Source organism: Psittacula echo (assembly GCF_963264785.1).
Source record: "Psittacula echo genome assembly, chromosome: 17".
Lineage (NCBI taxonomy): Eukaryota > Metazoa > Chordata > Aves > Psittaciformes > Psittacidae > Psittacula > Psittacula echo.
The window spans coordinates 8,106,593-8,125,733 of NC_137753.1; the positions used below are offsets into that span (position 1 = coordinate 8,106,593).

General features: G+C 53.5%; 1 protein-coding gene across 1 annotated transcript; it reads right to left on the reverse strand.

Moving 5' to 3' along the window:
• Window positions 1-483: 483 nt before the first annotated feature.
• On the reverse strand, window positions 484-9,011 carry RCC2 (regulator of chromosome condensation 2). Its single transcript, XM_080631077.1, has 13 exons — window positions 8,953-9,011; window positions 7,759-8,078; window positions 6,268-6,361; window positions 5,451-5,594; window positions 5,218-5,349; window positions 5,024-5,112; window positions 4,626-4,740; window positions 4,193-4,359; window positions 3,169-3,349; window positions 2,985-3,090; window positions 2,810-2,882; window positions 2,600-2,677; window positions 484-1,392 (listed from the first exon to the last, which is right to left on the reverse strand). Exons 2-13 carry the CDS (start codon window positions 8,071-8,073, stop codon window positions 1,288-1,290), a joined length of 1,599 nt encoding a protein of 532 aa, XP_080487203.1. The 5' UTR covers window positions 8,074-8,078; window positions 8,953-9,011; the 3' UTR covers window positions 484-1,287.
• Window positions 9,012-19,141: the final 10,130 nt, after the last annotated feature.

The window sequence follows — 19,141 nt, forward strand, 5'->3', positions numbered from 1 at the left end:
GCTGCTAAAGGACGCGGCATTCCCACATCCTCCTGCCTTGGGATCATGGTTCCTTCCTGGAGCCTCCTCCATCCCGCAGCCGGAAAGGGGAGCTTAACCAGGCTAAAACCATGTCGCTTTTGGGCAGGATGGAGCCAAAATGATGCTTTTTGGAGGGGTAAAAGTGGGGCTTTGGGTGATTTCTTCGCCCCATTTTACTGGGGCTGCGGCTCTGCTTGTGCCACAACCCCCCAAAAATGACTATTGCTAAAAACGTGGAATATTTCACTTTTCCACCCAACTGCAATCCCAATCCTGGATCTTTGCTCTCTAACCCTCCCCAAAACAATCCCCAATCCCAAAGGAAACGAAAAAACCCACTTTGTTTTACTGCAAAACTCCCCGAACAGGGCAAATGCTGCCCCTGAGCCCCCCCAAACCCCCCCCCCAATCACTCAAAAGAACCCCTAAAAAGACAGAACTCAAAGTCAAAACCACCCTTGGGTTGCGCGGAGGCAGAGCCAGGCTCTGCTAAAGGCACCTCGTTTCTCCAGCACAGTGCACAGCGTCGTAGGAGGGGCTTTGGGCTTGAGACCAGGCAAAGAGTTAACAGTAATGAAACCCTAAGGAATCAATAATGCCAAGAATGAGCTTTTAGGGGCTCCCCTCCTCATACCTGAGATCTCCCTGCGGTGGGCGAGGGCTGCGATAGCTGGAGGGGAGCCCCAAAAGGATGCTGGGGATGGGTCTGACCCATTGCGGGGTGGGGAGATCCATATCCTGAATCCCTCCGGGAACAGGGATGGTGGCAGAGGGGGGAACCCCCCAAAATGAAAGCACCCAAAGCAGGGGGAATATGGGAAAAAATGCTAAAAGACTGGGATATTAGAGGGGGAAAGAAGTGTTTTGCTGCTGCTCTTCAGGTCCCCAATGGCATCCCGAGCCCGCAGCCAGGGAATGTGGCGCAGCCAGGGAATGTGGAGCTGGGAAAAGGGAAAATAAAAGAGGTGGGGAAAAAATACAAATAAAAATCAAAATAATTACAAAAAAAAAAAAACAACAAAAAAAAAACCCACAACCCCCCCCCCCCCCCCCAAAACTAAGCCTGGATGGGCCAAAAGATCCTGCTACAGTCAGGAACACAGAAAGCCATGGGAAGGGGGAAATACCCTCCCCCAAGGGCTTCGGGCATGGGATAACAGGTAGTCAAATCCGTGGCTGGCTTGGAAAAGCGGGGTTTGGGGGGGTCCCGGTGAGGTCTGGGGGTCCCGGCTGGGTTTTGGGGGGTCCCGGCGGGTTTGGGGTCCCTCAGATGGTGCGGGGGTTGTACTCGGGCAGCTTGCGCAGCTTCTCCTTCTCGGCATCGGTCTCGTCGCGGGCGATCACCAGGGAGTGGGCATAGCCCATGGCCACCTGCAGGAGGGCAACCGGGAAACTGAGGCACGGGGCCATCCGCCTCCTGCCCCCCCCCCCAATCCAGGCGCATGTTTGAGCACCCCATCGCTGTGATGAGCTGTGCACGGCCTCAGCTGACATGTTGATGTAAGGGGAGGCTCCCACACACCCTGCCTCCGGCACCCCATGGGCGTGATGAGCTACATACAGCATCAGCTGCTGTATGGATTTAAAAGGGGCACCCCCCCCCACACCCTCCCTTTAATGCACCCCATGGGTGTGATGACTGGTGTATGGCCTCAGCCCCCCTCTTTATTAAGGGGAGGCCTCCACACAGGCTCCCTTTAGCGCCCCATCACTGTGGTGAGTTGTGTATGGCCTCAGCCGACATATTTACTTAAAGGGGAGGCTCCCATGCGCCCTCTCTTCAGCACCCCATGGGTGTGATGAGTTGTGTACTGCCTCAACTGCTGTATTCATTTAATGGAGCCCCCCACTTTAGCATCCCATGGGTGTGATGAGCTGTGTGTGGCGTCAGCTGCTGTACTGATTTAAGAGGAGGCTCTCACATGCCCTCCCTCCAGCACCTCATGGGTGTGATGAGCTGTGTACGGCCTCACCCACCATCTTTAGTTAAGGTGGGCCCTCCCACATACCATCCCTTTAGCACCCCATGGGTGTGATGTGGTGTTTCCAGCCTCAGATGACATTTATTTAACGGGAGGCCCCACCCACCCTCCCAGCAGCACCCCATGAGTGTGATGAGCTGCGTACAGCCTCAGCCCCTGTAGTTATTTAAAGGGGACCCAACACACCCTTTAATGCATCCCATGGGTGTGATGACTTTTGTACGGTCTCAGCCCTCCTCTTTATTTAAGGAGAGGCCTGCACACACCCTCCCTTTAGCACCCCATGGGTGTGATGAGCTGTGTACGGCTTCAGCTGCTGTACTGATTTAAGGGGAGGCTCTCACATGCCCTTTCTCCAGCACCTCGTGAGTGTGATGAGTTGTGTACAGCCTCAGCCACCGTATTTAGTTAAAGGGAGGCTCTCATGTGCCCTCCTTCCAGCATTCCATGGGTGTGAGGAGCTGTGTACGGCCTCAGTGGCTGTGTTTATTTAAGGGGAGGCCCCTGCACACCCTCTCTCCAGCACCCCATGGGTGTGATAAGTTATGTACAGCCTCAGCCACCGCACTTATTTACTGGGGGGTGTCCCCACTCACCTGCTCTGTGTAGATCCCATCCAAGGTCTTTACCTCCTGGGCAGCTGTCGAGGATTTGGGCTTGTGGTCCCCGTAGCCCTGCCAAATGCATCCCATGGAAAGGGGGGAAATCAGTGCAGGAGTTGTGGGAAGCACCCAGCCCCTCCCACTAGTGGCTGAGGGGGGGTTTGGGGATCAAGGGGTTGGGGGTCCCCACTAAACCCTTCTCACCAGTTCCCCAAAGGTGGGTGAGGGCCCCCAGCTGATGGTGCTCTCATCCGCTGCCACGATGATGCTGCTCTTCCTGCAGGGGATGCAAGGCAAGGTGACCCCATGTCCTCCCCCAGCCCACCCCACCCCCCAGACCCTAGGCAGCTGGGGTGGTTTGGGGGGGGGCTGCACTTACCCACAGGCCAGGCTGCGGATCTTCCAGCCGCAGAGGTCCTGCACAGCCTTAGGGTACATGGTGGACTCCCGGGAGGTGTTGGTGGCACCCCAAAAGAACAAGCCGCCTGCAAACCCCAACATCACCAGTCAACGCACCCCCAAACCACCCCAGATTGATGCTTTAGACCCGCCCAAGGCCTGACCTGTCTCGCTGACAGCGAAGGAGCATGTGTAACCAGCGTATATCTGCGCTGCTCCGCGCCCTGGGAAGTCGAAGAGCTTGACCAACCGAGGCACCATCTCGTCCTTCTGCTCGGTGTGGCCCAGGCGCCCGTAGCCCCCAAAGCCCCAGGAGAAAACGCGCTTCTGAGAGTCCAGGACGAGCTGGGGATGGAGAAACATCACCTCTGAGCAGCTGAGACCCAGCCAGCTCGGTGCAGGGAAAGCTGCGGCAGCCACAGCAAACGGCATCGACTGCAGAGTACGGCAAGTGCTGGATGCAGGCAGTAAATCTCAGTCCTTAAATACAGGCTGCAAGTATTTATACTGATATGGACAACACAAATCTCTATCCATAAATGCACACTGCAAAACTTTATCCTTAGATGCAGGCTGCAAATCTCAGTCCTTAACTTTGTGCTGCAAATCTTCAGCCTTAAATTCATGCTGCAAAGCTGTGTCCTTGAATGCAAGCTGCACGAACGTATCCTTAAATTCATGCTGCAAATCTTCAGCCTTCAATTCATGCTGCAAATCTCTGTCCTGAAATGCAGGCTGCAAATCTCAATCTTTAAATGCAGGCCCCAAATCTTTAACCTTAAATGCACACTGCAAGTATTTACACTTACATGCACAACACAGATCTCTATAAATGCACACTGCAAATCTTTATCCTTAAATGCAGGCTGCAAACCTCGACCCTTGAACGCACCCCGCAAATCTTAAGCCTTAAAAGCACCCTGCAAATACCTATCTATAAATCCACGGGACAAAACTTTACCCGTAACTACAGGCTGCAAATCTTCATCCTTAATGTGCCTGCTGCAGAACTTCCTCCTTAAAACGCAAGCTGCAGATCTCCAGCCTCAAATATGTGCTGCAATCTTTATCCTCCCATGCACCCTGCGGATCTTTATCCTTAAAAGCTCCCACAAGCGCTTCCCCTTCAATCCAGGCTGCAAACCTTTATCCATGCCATTCCTTAGTGCTGCAGCAGCCAATGCCTACCGTGTGGTTGGCCCCGCATGCCACGTCCCGCACCACCACGTTGGGGACGGGCAGGATCTGCCCATCTTTGGTCTTCTCAATGAAGATGGCCACGCGGCGTGGCACCAGCTCGCAGTCGTACTCTATCCGCTGCGCCCGGGCAATGAACTTCCCATCGGAATTATGCCCTGGGGGGGATGAGTACAGGGATGAACACGGGGTATCCCCAGCCCTGCATCCCACTACTCCCAAACCTGCTGCATTAAACCCCTTCTCCTCTCGCAAACCCCTTTTCAGTCACAGCTCCCACCCCACTGCTTTTGCTGGAGGTGAATGGGAGGAGTGATGCTTTGCTTGCCCGGATGGGAAACCCGAGGCAGGGAGCTTTTCCCCCTCTCCCAACCCTATAATAGCCCAAGGAATTAGCAAATCCCACCCCAAAACAGCACCGTACCCAGCTGCCCATACTCAGGGCACCCAAAGGAGTAAAGGTTTCCTTTGCAATCCATGATCATGCTGAATTCGGCACCACAGGCCAGTTTGGTGATGGGCTGCCCGTTGTACATGATCTGTGGGAGAAGTCAAGAAAAGGGGTTAGGAAAAACAAGGAGACAAAGGCAAAAAGCTGATTTTCCACATAGAACCCCCCCAAATTCCTCAAATCTGGGGGGTTATTTTAAATCACTGCTGTTTATTCTCCAACTGCAGCTGCAAATGGATCTCTCCCACAGTGGGATGCTCCAAAAGGGGTTTGGGCTCTGCTAAGGCTATTTTTCAGTGGAAAAAAAACCCCAAATCTGCAGTCTTTTCACCCAAAAAGGTGAGGGAAAGCACGGGAAGGGGCAGTGATACCTGCGTGGGGCTGGGCACGGCGTCTGTCTGGTTCCCCAGCCCCAGCTGCCCCATTTTATTCTCCCCGAAGGCAAACACGGAGCCGCTCTCTGCAAGGCAAAAAACCCAACTAAGCACCCAAAAAGCAGTGGTGTTTGAGGCAAAATGAGCCCATTTCAGCCAACTGATCCTAAACACGAGAGGGTTTTCCTTACCTGTGAGTGCCAGAGTGTGATTTCGACCACAGGCTGCCAGCACGATGGCTTCACCCCCCAGCACCTCGATGAGCTTCGGCGCTTCCACGCGCTTCGTGTCCCCATGTCCCAGCTGCCCCTTTTCATTGCGACCTAACCCAAAATCAGTGTTTTTTGCATCAAAACGGGAAGATGAAGGCTCCTGGTGTGCCCAAAGGGGGGATTGGGGGTGGTTTTGGGGTACCAGCGCTCACCCCAGCTCCAGAGCTTGCCCTCGGTGGTGATGAGCAGGCTGTGAGCAGCGCAGGGTCCTGACACCACGCTCCGCACCTGAATACCTGAGAGGCACCCATACCTGTGTGGCCCCCACAGGTTCTGGCCCAGATTCCGATAGGCAACTGTAAAAAGAACCCGAAACAACCCCAAAACCATTAATTAATGAAACAATAATTACAGTTAAGTGCATCAAAAAGCACCAGGGAATGTATAATTCAATAGAGACGCATCAAAAATCAGCAGCGCCTTCATTTGGCTGTGGAGAAGATGGGTGCACCCCAAGCTGTGGCCCAGCTCACGATATGCAGCTGTAAGTTCCCCTCCCAACTAATTAATCAAAGAATTAATTAAGTCTAAATGCACTAAAAATAAGCAGAAACAAAGAAATGAAACCGCAATGCACTAAAATGCAGCAGGAAAAGTAATGAACTAGAAACGCTCCCCGAATAAGCAGCGCCTTTAGCTCATGTTGCAGGAGATGTGGTGCACCCCAACTTCTGACCTAGGCTGCAAAGCGCACCTGCAAAAGAGCCCCTCCAAGATGCTAATTAATAAAAGCAATTAAACAGAAACGCATTGGAAACGAATAGGACAATTAATTCAATATAAAGGCATCAAGAAGCAGCAATGCCTCTGTTTTGCTCTGCAGGAGCCCCGGCGCACCCCAAGTGCTGGCCCTGATCGCAGCAGGAGCAACCCCCAGGTGTTAATTAAATAACAATTAACCCTAAATCAGTAATAGTGAGGTGGGAAACGCGGCTCAAGGAGCGAGTTGAGCACAGGCAGAGCCCTCACCTTGCTGCTTAGGCACTTCCTTGCGGCCGATCAAGTCCCAGTTGGTGGCCCCGAAGATGAGGAGCTGCCCCCGGCTCTTGGAGCCCTCGAGCTTCTGCAAGGAACCAGGAAGCCATCAGTGACCCAGGGACAGGGGGGACATCGGGGGACTGGGAGCACACAGGGGACATGGGGGACCATCAAGGATGCAGGGGACATGCGAGACATGGGGACTATTTGGGACATGGGAGATATCAAGGATGAAGGGAACATGGGGGACAACAGGGACATGGGGGGTAGGAACATGGGGACATTGGGGATGTGGAGGAACATCAGGAACATGGGGGACATCAGGGATGTGAGGGACAAAGAGGACAGAAGGGACACGAGGCACATCAAGGACATGGGAGACACTGGGGATCTGAGGGACATGGGGGCCATCAGGATGCGGGGGACACTGGGAGACATCTGGGATGTGGAGGATGTGGGGAACACTGAGGGGAAATCTGGGACACTGGGGACAAGGCAGATGCAGGGGACACTGTGGACATGGGGGATGTAGGGACACGGGGGGGATGTTCTGCAGTACCACCCCCAAAGCCAGTGCACCCCATTCCTCTGCAACCCCGGCTCTGGGGGGCAATGAAGTGGCTCAATAAGGGGGAGCACTGCCATGGGGTGCAAAAGAAGGGGTGTGATTTTGGGGGGGGCTGGCTGAGGGCACATGATGAAGGTGGGTAAGGGGGGGGTGCATTGGGGGGGTGTTGGAAGGCGTTAACAGGATGCATTAAAGAGTACAATAAGGGGGGGCATTAAGGGGTGCGATAGGGGGTGCATTGAGGGTGCAGTGTGGGGTGCAGGGGGAGGTACATCACGGGGTGCTCTAGGGGAGGGCTATAAGGGGGTGCAGTGGGGGGATAGGATGGGGGTACAATGGGGGTGCTAAGGGGGGTGTCATGAGATATTAGGGGGTGCAATGGGGGGTGCATTGGAGAGCGTATTGGGGTTTCAGTGGGGGGCTGCAATGCAGGGGTGTAAAGGGGGGCTGCACTAAGGGGTGCATTAGTGAGTACAGAACAGGGGTGCACTGGGGGGTGCAATGGGGGGACTGCATTGTGGGTGCAAGGGGGTACAAGGGGGTATAAAGGGGTACAGAGGGGTGTAAGGGGGTGCCGGGGGGTACAAGGAGAGGTTGTAAAGGGGGGGTATGAGGGGGTACAGGGGGTATAAAGGGAAAATACAAGAGGTATAAGAGGGTACAAGGGGGAGTTTCAATGGGGGGAGACGCTGCGGGTACAAGGAGTGTGCAGGAAGGTACAAGGGGGGTACTGGGGTACAAGGAGGAGGTGTAAGGAGGTGCTGGGGGTCCAGGGGGGTGGAAGGAGGGGTTACAACGGGGGGTGCTGGGGTACAAGGGGAAGTTACAAGGGGGGGGCCCGGGTGTTACAAGGGGGAGTCTGGGGGTGGCTCTGGGGGTACAAGGGGGGTTCAAGGGGGTTCCGGGTCCCTCACGATGCGCTCCTTGCTGTGCTCGGGCTCGCAGATGACGACGCTCGGTCCCCGTCCCGCCGCTCCCGCTCCCCCTCCGCCGGGCCTCCCGGGCCTCCTCCCGCCGGGGCTCCCGTCCCGCGGCCGCCGCTCCCGGGGCGCCTCCTCCTCGCTGCTGCCGCCGCTGCTGCCGCCTCCTCCGCCGCCGCCGCCGCCGCGCTCAGGCCGCGGCCTGCGCCGCGCTCCCGCCGCCGGGCCCGGCCGCCGCCTCCCCGCTGCCGCCGCCCCGTTCCCCGGGGCCGCTTCCCAGGGCGGCCCCGCCGCCTTCCTGCGGGGCATGGCGCCTGCAGCGGGAGCCGCCGTCACCGCCAGGCCAGGCCCGGCCCGGCCCACGGGGGTGCGGAACTGAGGGGAGTGAGAACAAGGGGGGACCCCCCCGGACCCCAACTGCACTTGGGGGAAGAGGAAAGGGGGGAAATGGGGACAAAGGGGAGGAAAAAGGGGGATTGGGGGGGAAAAAGGGGGGATTTGGGGGAGGGAAAGGGGGAATTTGGGGAAAGGGCCGAAGGGAAAAGGTTGGGAAAGGGCGATTTGCAAAAGGGGGGGGAACCGGAGGATTTTGGGGGGGCAAAGGGGGAGGTTGGGGTGCACTGGGAGGAAGGGGGTGCGGGGGGGTTGGAAAGGGGCGATTAACGGGGGGGTCGCAAAGAGCCTGTTTGCAAAGGGGGGGTTAAAAGCGGAGGTAAAGCGGGGGGGGGCAACAAAACGTCCCGGAGACAACGATCCCGCCCCCCAACAGTGCACGGGGGGGGTCGGGTCGTGTTGGGGGTCCCCGCTCCCCCCCAAACCCCACCTGCTCGCGGGGGGGGCCCCGCTTGCGCTCCGGCTGCCGCTGCCCTTTGCTATTGGTGGAGGGGTTGGTGTTGGGGGGGGGATTGATGCTGGTTTGGGGTAGGGGGGGTCCAAACCCAATCCCAGCCCCTGCGCGGCCCCGCTGTCTCCTTCCCCCCCCCCCTTTACTTTAACTCTTTGATTTCCCCTTTATTATTGCTCGGAACAATGGGATCCCTGTCTGGCCCCAGCACCACGTGGATCCGCCTTCCTTCTCCTTTCTCCCCTTCCCTATTCCTTTTCTTTCCTAGGATTTTAAGCCCCCCCCATCCCTTTTTCCCCCTCCTCCCCCCATCCACCCTTATCCCCCCCCCCCGAATTCCAAACCTGATTTTAGGGCGATGGGCGCAGCATAAAGCAAGCAACAACTCGGGGCCTTTGCAATGTTTGTGGTGGTGCTTCCTGTTGTAGAGAAAAAGGAGGTAAATCTTACCCTTTCCTTCCCTTTTTTTTCTTCGCCCTCCCTTAGCGCCCACCCACCAGATGCACTTAAAATGTAAATACGAGCCTCCAGCACAAACGCTGCGGTACAAAACAGAAACACATGTACGGGCAGGAAGGGGAAGGGGGGAAAAAAATCGCCCTGCTTTAGGGAAAGAAGAGGCTGCAGGGTCCGGCCCGGCACACACAGCTCCATCTTTAGGACAGGAAGACTCGGGGAGGACGAGAGCGGAGGAGGGAAAACAGCGAAAAGGGGGTTTCCTGCTCGGGAAAAGGAGGTTTTCGCAATGGGAAAAGCACGGGAGTGGGTTTGGAAGGGGGAAATAGGCTCTGTTGCGAAGGGATCCCCCCGCCACTCCCGAATGAACACAGTGCCCTTAGTGCAAGGGGGGTTTCTCTCCATAAATAAATGGAGATGTTGCCTTTATTGCAGTGATTTTTTCCTATAAGTAAGTGGACATATTGCCTTTATTGCACTGATTTTTCCCTATGATATAAATTGACATGTTGCCTTTATTGCAGTGATTTTTCCCTATAAGTAAGTGGACATATTGCCTTTATTGCACTGATTTTTCCCTATGAAATAGTATATTGTCTCTATTGCAATGATTTTCTTCCCTATGAAATAAATGGATATATTGCCTTTATTGCACTGATTTTTCCCTATGAAATAAATTGACATATTGTTTCTATTGCAATGCTTTTTCCCTATGAAATAAATGGACATACTGCCTTTATTGCACTGATTTTTCCCTATGAGATAAGTGTACTTTTTGCCTTTCTTGCAGAGTGTCCACCCCAGTAAATAAATACACTCACTGCTGTTACTGCTGAGTGGTTTTTTCCCCCAAGAAATACACATTTTGCATTATTTGCTTTATTGCAATGTGGTTTATTCCTGAGAAATAAAGGTACAGATTGGCTGCATTGCAGCGTTTCTGTCTTCCCCCCCCCCCCCCCCCCCAAGAAATGAGTGCGCATTTTGCCTTCATTGCAATGGTGTTGCAAAGGAAAGGAGCCCTTCTCCCTGCTGCAAAGGAGGATGTTTTACAGGAGCAAAGTCACATTCGTCTCCTTGCAAAGCAAGGGAAGGTTCCAAAGAAGCTGTGGCTGCCCCATCCCTGGCAGTGTTCAAGGCCAGGTTGGACACAGGGGCTTGGAGCAAGCTGCTCCAGTGGAAGGGGTCCCTGCCCGTGGCAGGGGTTGGAGCTGGAGGAGCTTTGAGGTCCCCTCAACCCAAACCATTCCATGATTCTATGGATATTTGCTGCATTTGCACTTTGTGATGCATTTTCAAATGTGAAGACCCAGGCCCATGGGATGCCGGTGGGCACCATTTGCAAAACCCACCATGAAATTCCCAGCTGCTGGAAAACCCTGGTGTTACTTCAGGACAAAACAACCTCCGCAGTGCTTTAAAGGGGATAAACGAATATCTACTCACCAAATCAGCCACGAAGCATCTCAGCGCGGCAGCCTCCGATGCTCTGGCTGGGTTTGGAAGATCAAAGGTTGGATGGGGAAAAATCTGGGATGTATTCCCAAGGGAAGGAGGGAAAGAGGCGCCTCAGACCTTCAGCATCCCAAAAGAACTGGTGGATTTAAAAGGGCTTTTTGCTGCTGAGGAGTAATTTGGTGGTGAGGATTCCTCTCACCTATGGGATGTGTTGCAGCGTGCAGCCCGAGCGCCCGGCCAAATTCCCCTCCCAGGCACCTCCTTGCCCCTTTCCCTGAAAATTTGGGATATTTTAGGAATTATTTAGCAGGTTTTAGCCCTAATTCTGGCCAAAAATGAAAATTAAAAGCATTGCTCCCAAGTAGCAGATGAGGGACTCAGTTTATTTAGGGGTTTTCCATGGTACCAATAGCAGCATCATGTAACTCAAATGCTGCCAGTGCTGGAACCTGGGCTGTTGTCCCTAAAAATGGGATTTTCCCCCCTGGAATGCCCACTGGGTTGGACAGGGTGGATGGGAAGGTTTGGAGGCAGTTGCATCAGGCTGCGGGTTAAACTGGTTTTTAACTTGGATAAGGAGAAACTGGTCTTACCTGTTAATTCCCAAGGGAGTCTGGGATGGGGAGAGACTCACCTTGGGTAACCTTGGCCTTGTTTCGCCTTCTGCAATCCCCGCTCCGGCCGCGCTTGCATCCCCAGCCAATGGTATTTGGGGTATCCCTGGGGACGGGGATGCTTGGATGCGCCCACAGCAATGGGAAAAGGGGGTTTGCAGCAAGAGCCTCTGCAGGAATCCCGGTGTCCAGGGGGAGAGGGTGCGGCGTGGGAATGGGATCCAGGGGCATTTGCATGCCCTGCCCGCAGCCAGGGAGCCAGAAACCGGCTGGTGCATCCCACGGGAGATGCTGCAACGAACCCAGGTCCCTTTCCCGACTCCTTTTGCACCACCGGTGTCGCTAAGCAAGTGTTTTGGGTGCTTTGGGAGGGGATTTATCCTCCGGCTGAAGCGCACGTGGAGTTTTCCCAAGCATTTAGTGTAAGTGAGGCGGGAATTGAAGGCCTGGTTTGCCTGCGGCCAGCGGGATGCTGGTGGGAGATGGGGCTCCAGGAGGATTTTGCTGGGAATTGCATGGCTGGGAGATGTGGAGGAAGCAAGGGATGGGCTGAAAGGATGAATGCGCGCTTCCAAGCTTGCATCCACACGCCTTGCAAGGCGGGTTCGTGCGCCTCTGAGGGGTTTTTGTTGGGACACCGGTGAGAAAACCAGTCCAGCTGCTCCGCTGCATCCTTGTGCCATGCACCGAGAGCTCTGGCATCTTCATGGGCAGCAGCTTCTGGGGCCTCCCTGCAAGGCTTTCCCAAAGTAAAACCTCTGGAGAAGCTGGGACACCCCTTGGAGAAGGTGTCCCAAAGCGTTCCCACGGAGGATGCCAGCAGAGGGCATCCCTGGACCGGCTCCATCACCCCAATTACATCCATCTCTATGAATATATATATATATACGTATTCACATGGATTGATTATATTTAAACCACCACCTCCCTCCATGCACATCACCTGATTCACACCCAGTGCACTCCAGCGGATATTTAAACACCAAATACTCCAAGTTCCTTGAAAAAGCCTCTGTTCACACCCATAAAAACAGGTTTATTGGGTTCCTCTGTTACCTATTGTAAAGCTTTATGGGGAGGGTGTGAACCTAGCAAGGGAGGAGGGGTAATTTACATGGGGTTTGCATTTTAAACCCGGAACCAGCAGCTGGGGCAGGACGGGTGTGGGATGAGGGTCCATCAGCTGGGCTCCATCAGGAGCACTGCGAGAGTGGGAGGAGGTTGCTGCTTATTTAAGGGCTGAGCATGGGTGCAGGCTGGTTGGTTGCCCAAATCTCCTATGGAGCTGTTCTTGGGGGATTGAAGGTCTGGGTCCTTGATGCAATAAGTACCCTTTGGTAGGCAGGGTTAAATCACTGTGGGTGACTCCAGCCCTACAACCTCCATCCCTGGTGTTTTGTGGATGCATAAAACCAAGCTGATAGACTGCTTTTGGCTAAAAGGAGGTTGCTTTGTGTGTAAGCAGGAGGTGCATGAGATTCCTTCCATGCAAGGAGCTGGAAAAGCACCCTTAATCCTTGCAGGGGGCAACGATGCAGCCTGGCAAGCGGGGTTTGATGGGGCTCTTTGCTGGCCCCAGCCCCCTTGGCTCGCACAGGAGATGCTCTGCAGGGTGATGGTTTATATTTAATCTACTTTGATTTAGAATGGGTTTATTCTGGGGGGGGTGTTTCAGCTCCCAGCACCCCAGGGTGGCCCAGCCCTGCCTGACTCAGGGCTCCCAGGCACCCACACGCCGGCTGCGAGCACCCAAATCCCAACTTGCTCCCAGTTTTGCTGGGCACGGGGTGAGTGTTTGGGGGTTCAGGGTGGTGAATGCACCGGGGTGCACCCTGGTGAGGGGGGCTGCAAGGTGCTGCTGGGGGTGTAGGGTGCCCAGGTTGGGGGTGATGCGGTCTAATTCGGTGCGTGCACGAGCTCACCCCTTTTGCCAATGCAGCCATGGTGGCCAACTGAGTAATTGCCAGCCGGCACTGCCTCACCGGTGGGTTAGTCCCTGTATATCCGCATGGATCTGTAGGTACATGGTATCTGTGTAGAGCTGTGGGTGCATTGGGACCTTTCTCGGTGCTGTCTGCACCCCATGGATGCATTTCTGCCTGCAAAAGGAGAGGGCACTTTGGGTGCTCTTTGCTTCCTTCTCTTTGCCTTTGCAGAGCTGGTTTTAGGGTGCAGTATCCCCCCCTTGCTCCTTTGGGAGGGCTTGATTCATGAGTCAAATGCAACCTGAAAAATCAGAACTAATCACTTTAATTTCTATCAATCATTGCCACTGAGATGCTTTCGCGGCTACCCAGACCCCCAAAATGGTCTGTGGAGGGTCTCCACCTTCCAGATGTTGGGATAGGGGGGATAAAGCCCTCTCCACCACGATCCTGGGGTGCTGTTCCCTCTGGCAAAGAGGTTTTCCTGGCAGGGCTCAGCCCCTCCATAAGCAGCAATCCCAAAGGAAAAGGTGGGCTTTTCCGGCTGCCCGCAAGTCATGCGAAGGGCACTGGGATATAGAGATATATATATATTTATTTCCTTTTGCTGGGCTTGTTTGGCTGGTTCCAAGCTGCAATAAACCTGACAGCTACTTAATGTGTTTGCCAGCAGGGCTGGGCAACAGCAGCTGGGGTGTGCTGGCCTTGGCAGCGGCAGGAAACTCCTTTCCCAGTGGGAAAAACAGCCCCGAACACGGATGGAATAGGTAAGATGGGGGCATTTTGTAGCCAGGATATTGCGTTTAAACACATACAGGTGTAGGGTCCTTGCACTGATTGAATATATAGTGTATTTTGGGGGGGGTTTAGTGGTGTGGGGGAACTGCAGTCGAATGGGGATGTGGAGCCACATTTGGGGCCTTTGAGCCCTGCAGCTGCTGGCTTTGGTGTAAAATATCCCGGAGAAATTCCTCTTTTCCTGGCAGTTTTGGAAGCTCCTGCTGCAAAATCCCCCCAGGTCCAGGCTGGTTTTGCACTGTCGGCAATGAGAGGGTTAACAGGTTGCTCCGGCATATAAGGGGTTAAAAGGCAAGGCCGGGGCTGAATCCTGCTGGGGGTTATTTATTAGGATCGGGAACACCAGGGGTGTAAATCAGAGCTGGCGGGGAAGGAGAAGAAGGGGAGGGAGTGGCGGGGGGGGAGATGCCCAAAATCCCGGCATCCCTCGGTGCAGCCGCTGGACCGCGGCTCCCATCCGGCTGCGAGCCCTCGGCCGCTGGGATCTGGGGGTGCTGGGGTGGGTGGGTGGGTACCGGTTGGGTGTCACCCACCCTGGGCACCCCATTGGAGGGGTCTTTGGGATCCATCCCCATCCGGGGGGGATTTCGCCTTCTTTTCCCTGACGTTGCCTCCCCGCCGGGGCCCTGCTCGGCCGATGCGGATACAAAGCCGGAGGAGCCGCGGCCTTCCCAGGTCAGCAAAACCCCATCTCCCCTCCCCTGCTTGCCCATAAAGCCATGTCTCCATATGGATAAGCCTCAGATCTATAGGGGCTCACATCCTCTTGCAGGAGGAGGAGGTTGCCCTTTGCCTTCCCGCTGCCGCCGGGGCTTCAGTGCTTTGGTTTTATATCGAAATACCTTATAGTTGTTAAATTACTATTAAATGCATAACCCCAAAGCAGCAGCAATAAGGAGAGAGGAGGTGGCTCCTGCTGCATCACGCTAATTCCGCACCCATTCCTGGGCTTTTTCACCCCAAATCTGCATTGGGTGCAAACCTCTCCTGGGTTTTCCCAGCTGGGATTTGCGGCACCTGCGGGAAAACACAATTTCGGGGGGGTTTGAGCTTCCTCCAGGATCATTTTGATGGCAAATCATGGGAATTTCCCCCTTTTTAGTGGTTCATTTGGATATTGGTTGCACTGGGGCGCAAGGTTGCATTGCTGGAAGGTTGCAAAGGGGGTGAAGTGGCTGCAATATCATTTCCCATCTGTTTACACCAGTTTTAAGGGGGTTTTAATGTGTTAAATGTGGTTTAGGGAGCTGGCAGGTTGCAAAGAGCAGGTTTTGCCCCAAAAATACGGCCTAAAAAGGGGCACAAATGCATTTTGAAGGTGAAAAAAGCAATATTTGACGAGGTGCTTGAAGGGGGGTCTGCAAAACAGGGTGAGAAACGAAGAATAGTGGGGTCCATGGCTCAAGTTTGGTGGTGTCAGTGCCTGGTGCTGGTTTTTGGGTCCCTTTTCAGGCATAATAAGGTGACCCCTGAGCAGCGGGAGGAGTTAAAATCACTTTAAAAGGGCGCAAAAGGTTTTAATTTGGTGCTTTGCAATAAAGCAGACCCCAAATTGTTGGGAATTGTTTGGGAAGCACTAACAAGGGAAGGAAAAAACCCATTTTTTATGCATTTGTTGTTGTTTCTGTTTAAATTCTTCCCCTTCCAAATTCCTTTCCGGGATAGTTTTGCACTGAGTGAACTTTGCAATTGCTTCGCAAAGCATTAAAGGGCGGAGATTGGGATAAGCATCAAATTGGGGATGTTTTTGGCACTAAATTAGGCTTTTTCTTGCTTTTGGGGTTTCTTGGTGAAAAATCTTTGCAGAATGGGTTCTTTTTTCTTATTTAAATGCTATAATTCTGATTTTTTGCTGATTTTTCCCTCCTTTTCCCCTGCATTTGCACTCATGGCACGAGCTGGACAAGGGAGGGATTTTTTCCAGGTCATCAGTGATGTTGAAAAGGGAAATCAGAGGGAAAACGGTGGCAGTTTTCCCGGTTTTGGGTCTTTAGTTGGAATATTTGCCCAGAAGAACCATTTTGAGGTGAAAGAGGGAAACACCGTGTTGAGGAAAAGCTTTTCCTAGAAGATGATGCCTTTTGGTGGGAGTTTTTGAGGTATAATCACGAAATTGCCTTGAATCTTGAGTTTTCATGGAGTTTTTTTAGGGGGAACTCCCTCTTTTGGCTTTTTTACTGGGAAAAACCCATTTTTTGGGGAAAAATCCATCTTTTGGCTTATCTTGGGGGGAAAACCCCATCATTTTGCTATTGTTTCATTCCCACCACCTACTGAGCCATCCCTTATTGCTGCCAACCCCCACCACATCAAAATGCCCAATTTGGGGAAATCTGGAGGATTGAGGATAACTTTTCTTCATTGGAGCCCCCATTCCCACTGTGCCAACTTCAAATCTCTGCAATTGATTCCTTGGAAAACTGGGAAATGAACCACTCAGCCCTTAGAACATGGATAACGTGAGGCACAGACCCACTTAGGGCTCGGAAAACAGCTTACCTTGGAGCGACTCTTTGCTGGCTTGTTTAAAATCATTAATTTAAAGGACTGGGATTTAGGGAGAAAACAGTCCTGCTTTACTCTGGCTCTCCCTGGCATCCTGTGTGCTGGAAATCATTGGAATAGTTTTCCTGTGTTCTCTCTCTACCCCTGTAGTCTCTACCCCTGTAGTCTCTACCCCTGTAGTCTCTACCCCTGTAGTCTCTACCCCTGTAGTCTCTACCCCTGTAGTCTCTACCCCTGTAGTCTCTACCCCTGTAGTCTCTACCCCTGTAGTCTCTACCCCTGTAGTCTCTACCCCTGTAGTCTCTACCCCTGTAGTCTCTACCCCTGTAGTCTCTACCCCTGTAGTCTCTACCCCTGTTTTCTTCTTTGGCCAAGGTGATGGTAGAAAATCATCCAGCTGGGGAAATAAGCCTTGAAGCTGCCACTGGGATGCGGCATCATCGTTTGGAGAAATTAGAAGGAGTTGGGGGAAACTTTGGGGAGAAAAAAGCTAATTCTTATTTCTATTTCCTACCCCCCCCCCCATCCCTTATAAATAGCACCAGGGTTATTTATAAGGAGGGATTAACGTGGCGGTGATGCAGACAGGAGCAGGAGGGATTCCCAGGGTAAATCCTGCTGTGTTTCCCTGCTGTGATTTTATGGAGTTTTGAATCTGTTTTGTCTTTTGGGAGCCCTTATATTAAAGAAAAAGGGGATTTGGTGGGAAGATGCTTTCCTGGAGGATGACTCCTGGGGCTGGCACCCATCCCTACCAGCTGGGACCTGTCGCTCTGTCGTGGTGGCTAAATATAACCAAACTAAAGCCAAATAGTTGCCGGGCGCTGAGCTCTGCACATGCTCCTGCTTTTCTGCTTTATTTAGACCGGGATCTATTTATTTTCCCTCCCCATGCAGGTTGGGAGGGAGACGGGGCTGAACCAGGGCTCGTGATGCTGCCTCCAGCTTGTTGGCAACGGGGTGAGGACCCAGCAGCTCCTGCTGGCTTGAAATCCGTATTTCCGAGGATGATCTCATATCCCGACATCCTTCTTGGATTACAATTGCATCCCCACGTCCCTCTTGCATTATTCTGCATCCCCTTTTTGCTATCTCAGCCTGGTTTGGAGCATCTCGCTGCTGTAGGGCACCCCCTTTTCCCCCACCAGCTTTCCCCCCCTCCCCATCCCATGGGATGCATTTTACTACTGGGATGTTCCTGCCCCTCCGAGCAGTTTTGCTGTGACAAATGATGCCAAATAACCCTCTTTCTTTTAATTTAGCCAGCCCCAGTTAAAGGTCATGGGGGTTGTTTTGGAGACCTGGTGATTCCCCTTGGAAGCAGCCGGGAAAATAACCAGCCCTGGGACAAAACTGGGCTGATGGGAGCTTATGTCAACTGTCAAAATGGGATATGACCTTCTCCTGCCCTGCTAGTGGGATAAAATCGGGATCGAGCTGCAGGGGCCTGGCTGTGCATCGACCTCCTCTTCCCCTCTCTGAATGCAGAAGCCATCGCGTTGCTGGAAGGGTGAACAAAACCAGTAAGCAAACTGGTTTCTGGAGGAACCCCATCAGAATCTCTCTGCCGGGCTTATTTTACCCATTTATTAATGCTTTTAACTTGCTTTGCTCTTTTTTTGGAGGCACTGCTGCAGGAATATTGCCCCTCACAGTGGTGGATTTATGGCTTGGGTGGCGTCGCATCCATAGGGATAAAATCTGGAGCTTGCAAAAGGGAGGGTGAAGGGAATCGCCTGCTCCCACGCTCATGGGAAGCAGGTTAGGTGACATCTGAGAGCAGCCTTGGCTGCCAGCTGCTTTCTGCTTCGAGGGGCAGGCAAAAGAGTTCAAGGGGGAAAAATAGGTGTCCCTGGGTCCTCCTCCCTAATAAATCCCTATTAATGTGTTTATGGAGGCAATGGGCTCATTGCAAAAGGGCCTGGAAGAGGATTTGCAGCAGTAACACGGGTCAGGGAGGGGAAGAAGAGGTTTATCTTTAATTCGTTTGATGTCTGGGCAAGGGGTGGATGGGTTTTAGCTCGATGCTTTGGGGGGTTTGCAGTGGGATGGGGTTGGGGTTGCAGCATCAGCTTGGGCATGTGCAGTGATTGCAAGGGCTTTACAGCTCCTTCTCCAGGGGTAAATGCGTTCTACCTCCCTACCTGCTTTAAGGGGTTTTGGTAGAGGGGGAATAAATAGATCCTTTTCTTAAGGATCATCCTGGGGCTGTGCATCCCCTGTATCCACTTCCCAGAGGAAATGAGGGTCCAGGCAAGGGAGAAATGATCGCTGCGGGTCATGGCTCTGTGGAGCAGGGAGGTGGCATCCGTCGTGCACCAGCTGCTGCTTCCAGTAGGAGCAAATCAGCAGAGTTTGGTTCTTTGCAGCCTTTCTCAGGGTCATTCCTCTCCACTGCATCCTCCCTCAGGCATGGGGGTCCCAGCTCTGTCCTTCCTCTTCCTCTTGGCGACCTTCATGCCGGGCGTCTCTGGTTACGGGAGCGGATGAGCCATCGATCCCAAGGAGGATTCGTGGCGCTTCCCACCCTCCAGGACCTTCAAGCTTGATGCTCGGAGCTGGATTTGCCATGCAGGGGATGGATTTGCTGCACATGAGCTGGATTTGCAGTGAAAACTGCGACCTGGGACTGACTCTTCTGCTTCCTTGCAAGGTTTTGCAGCAGCCAGAGCTGGATCCATCACACTTGCGGTCTCCCCGTGTTGCCTCCTCTCACAGGCATGGATTTGGAGGTGTTGATCTCCCCTTTCAACCCATTTCTCCTCTCCCACAGGAAA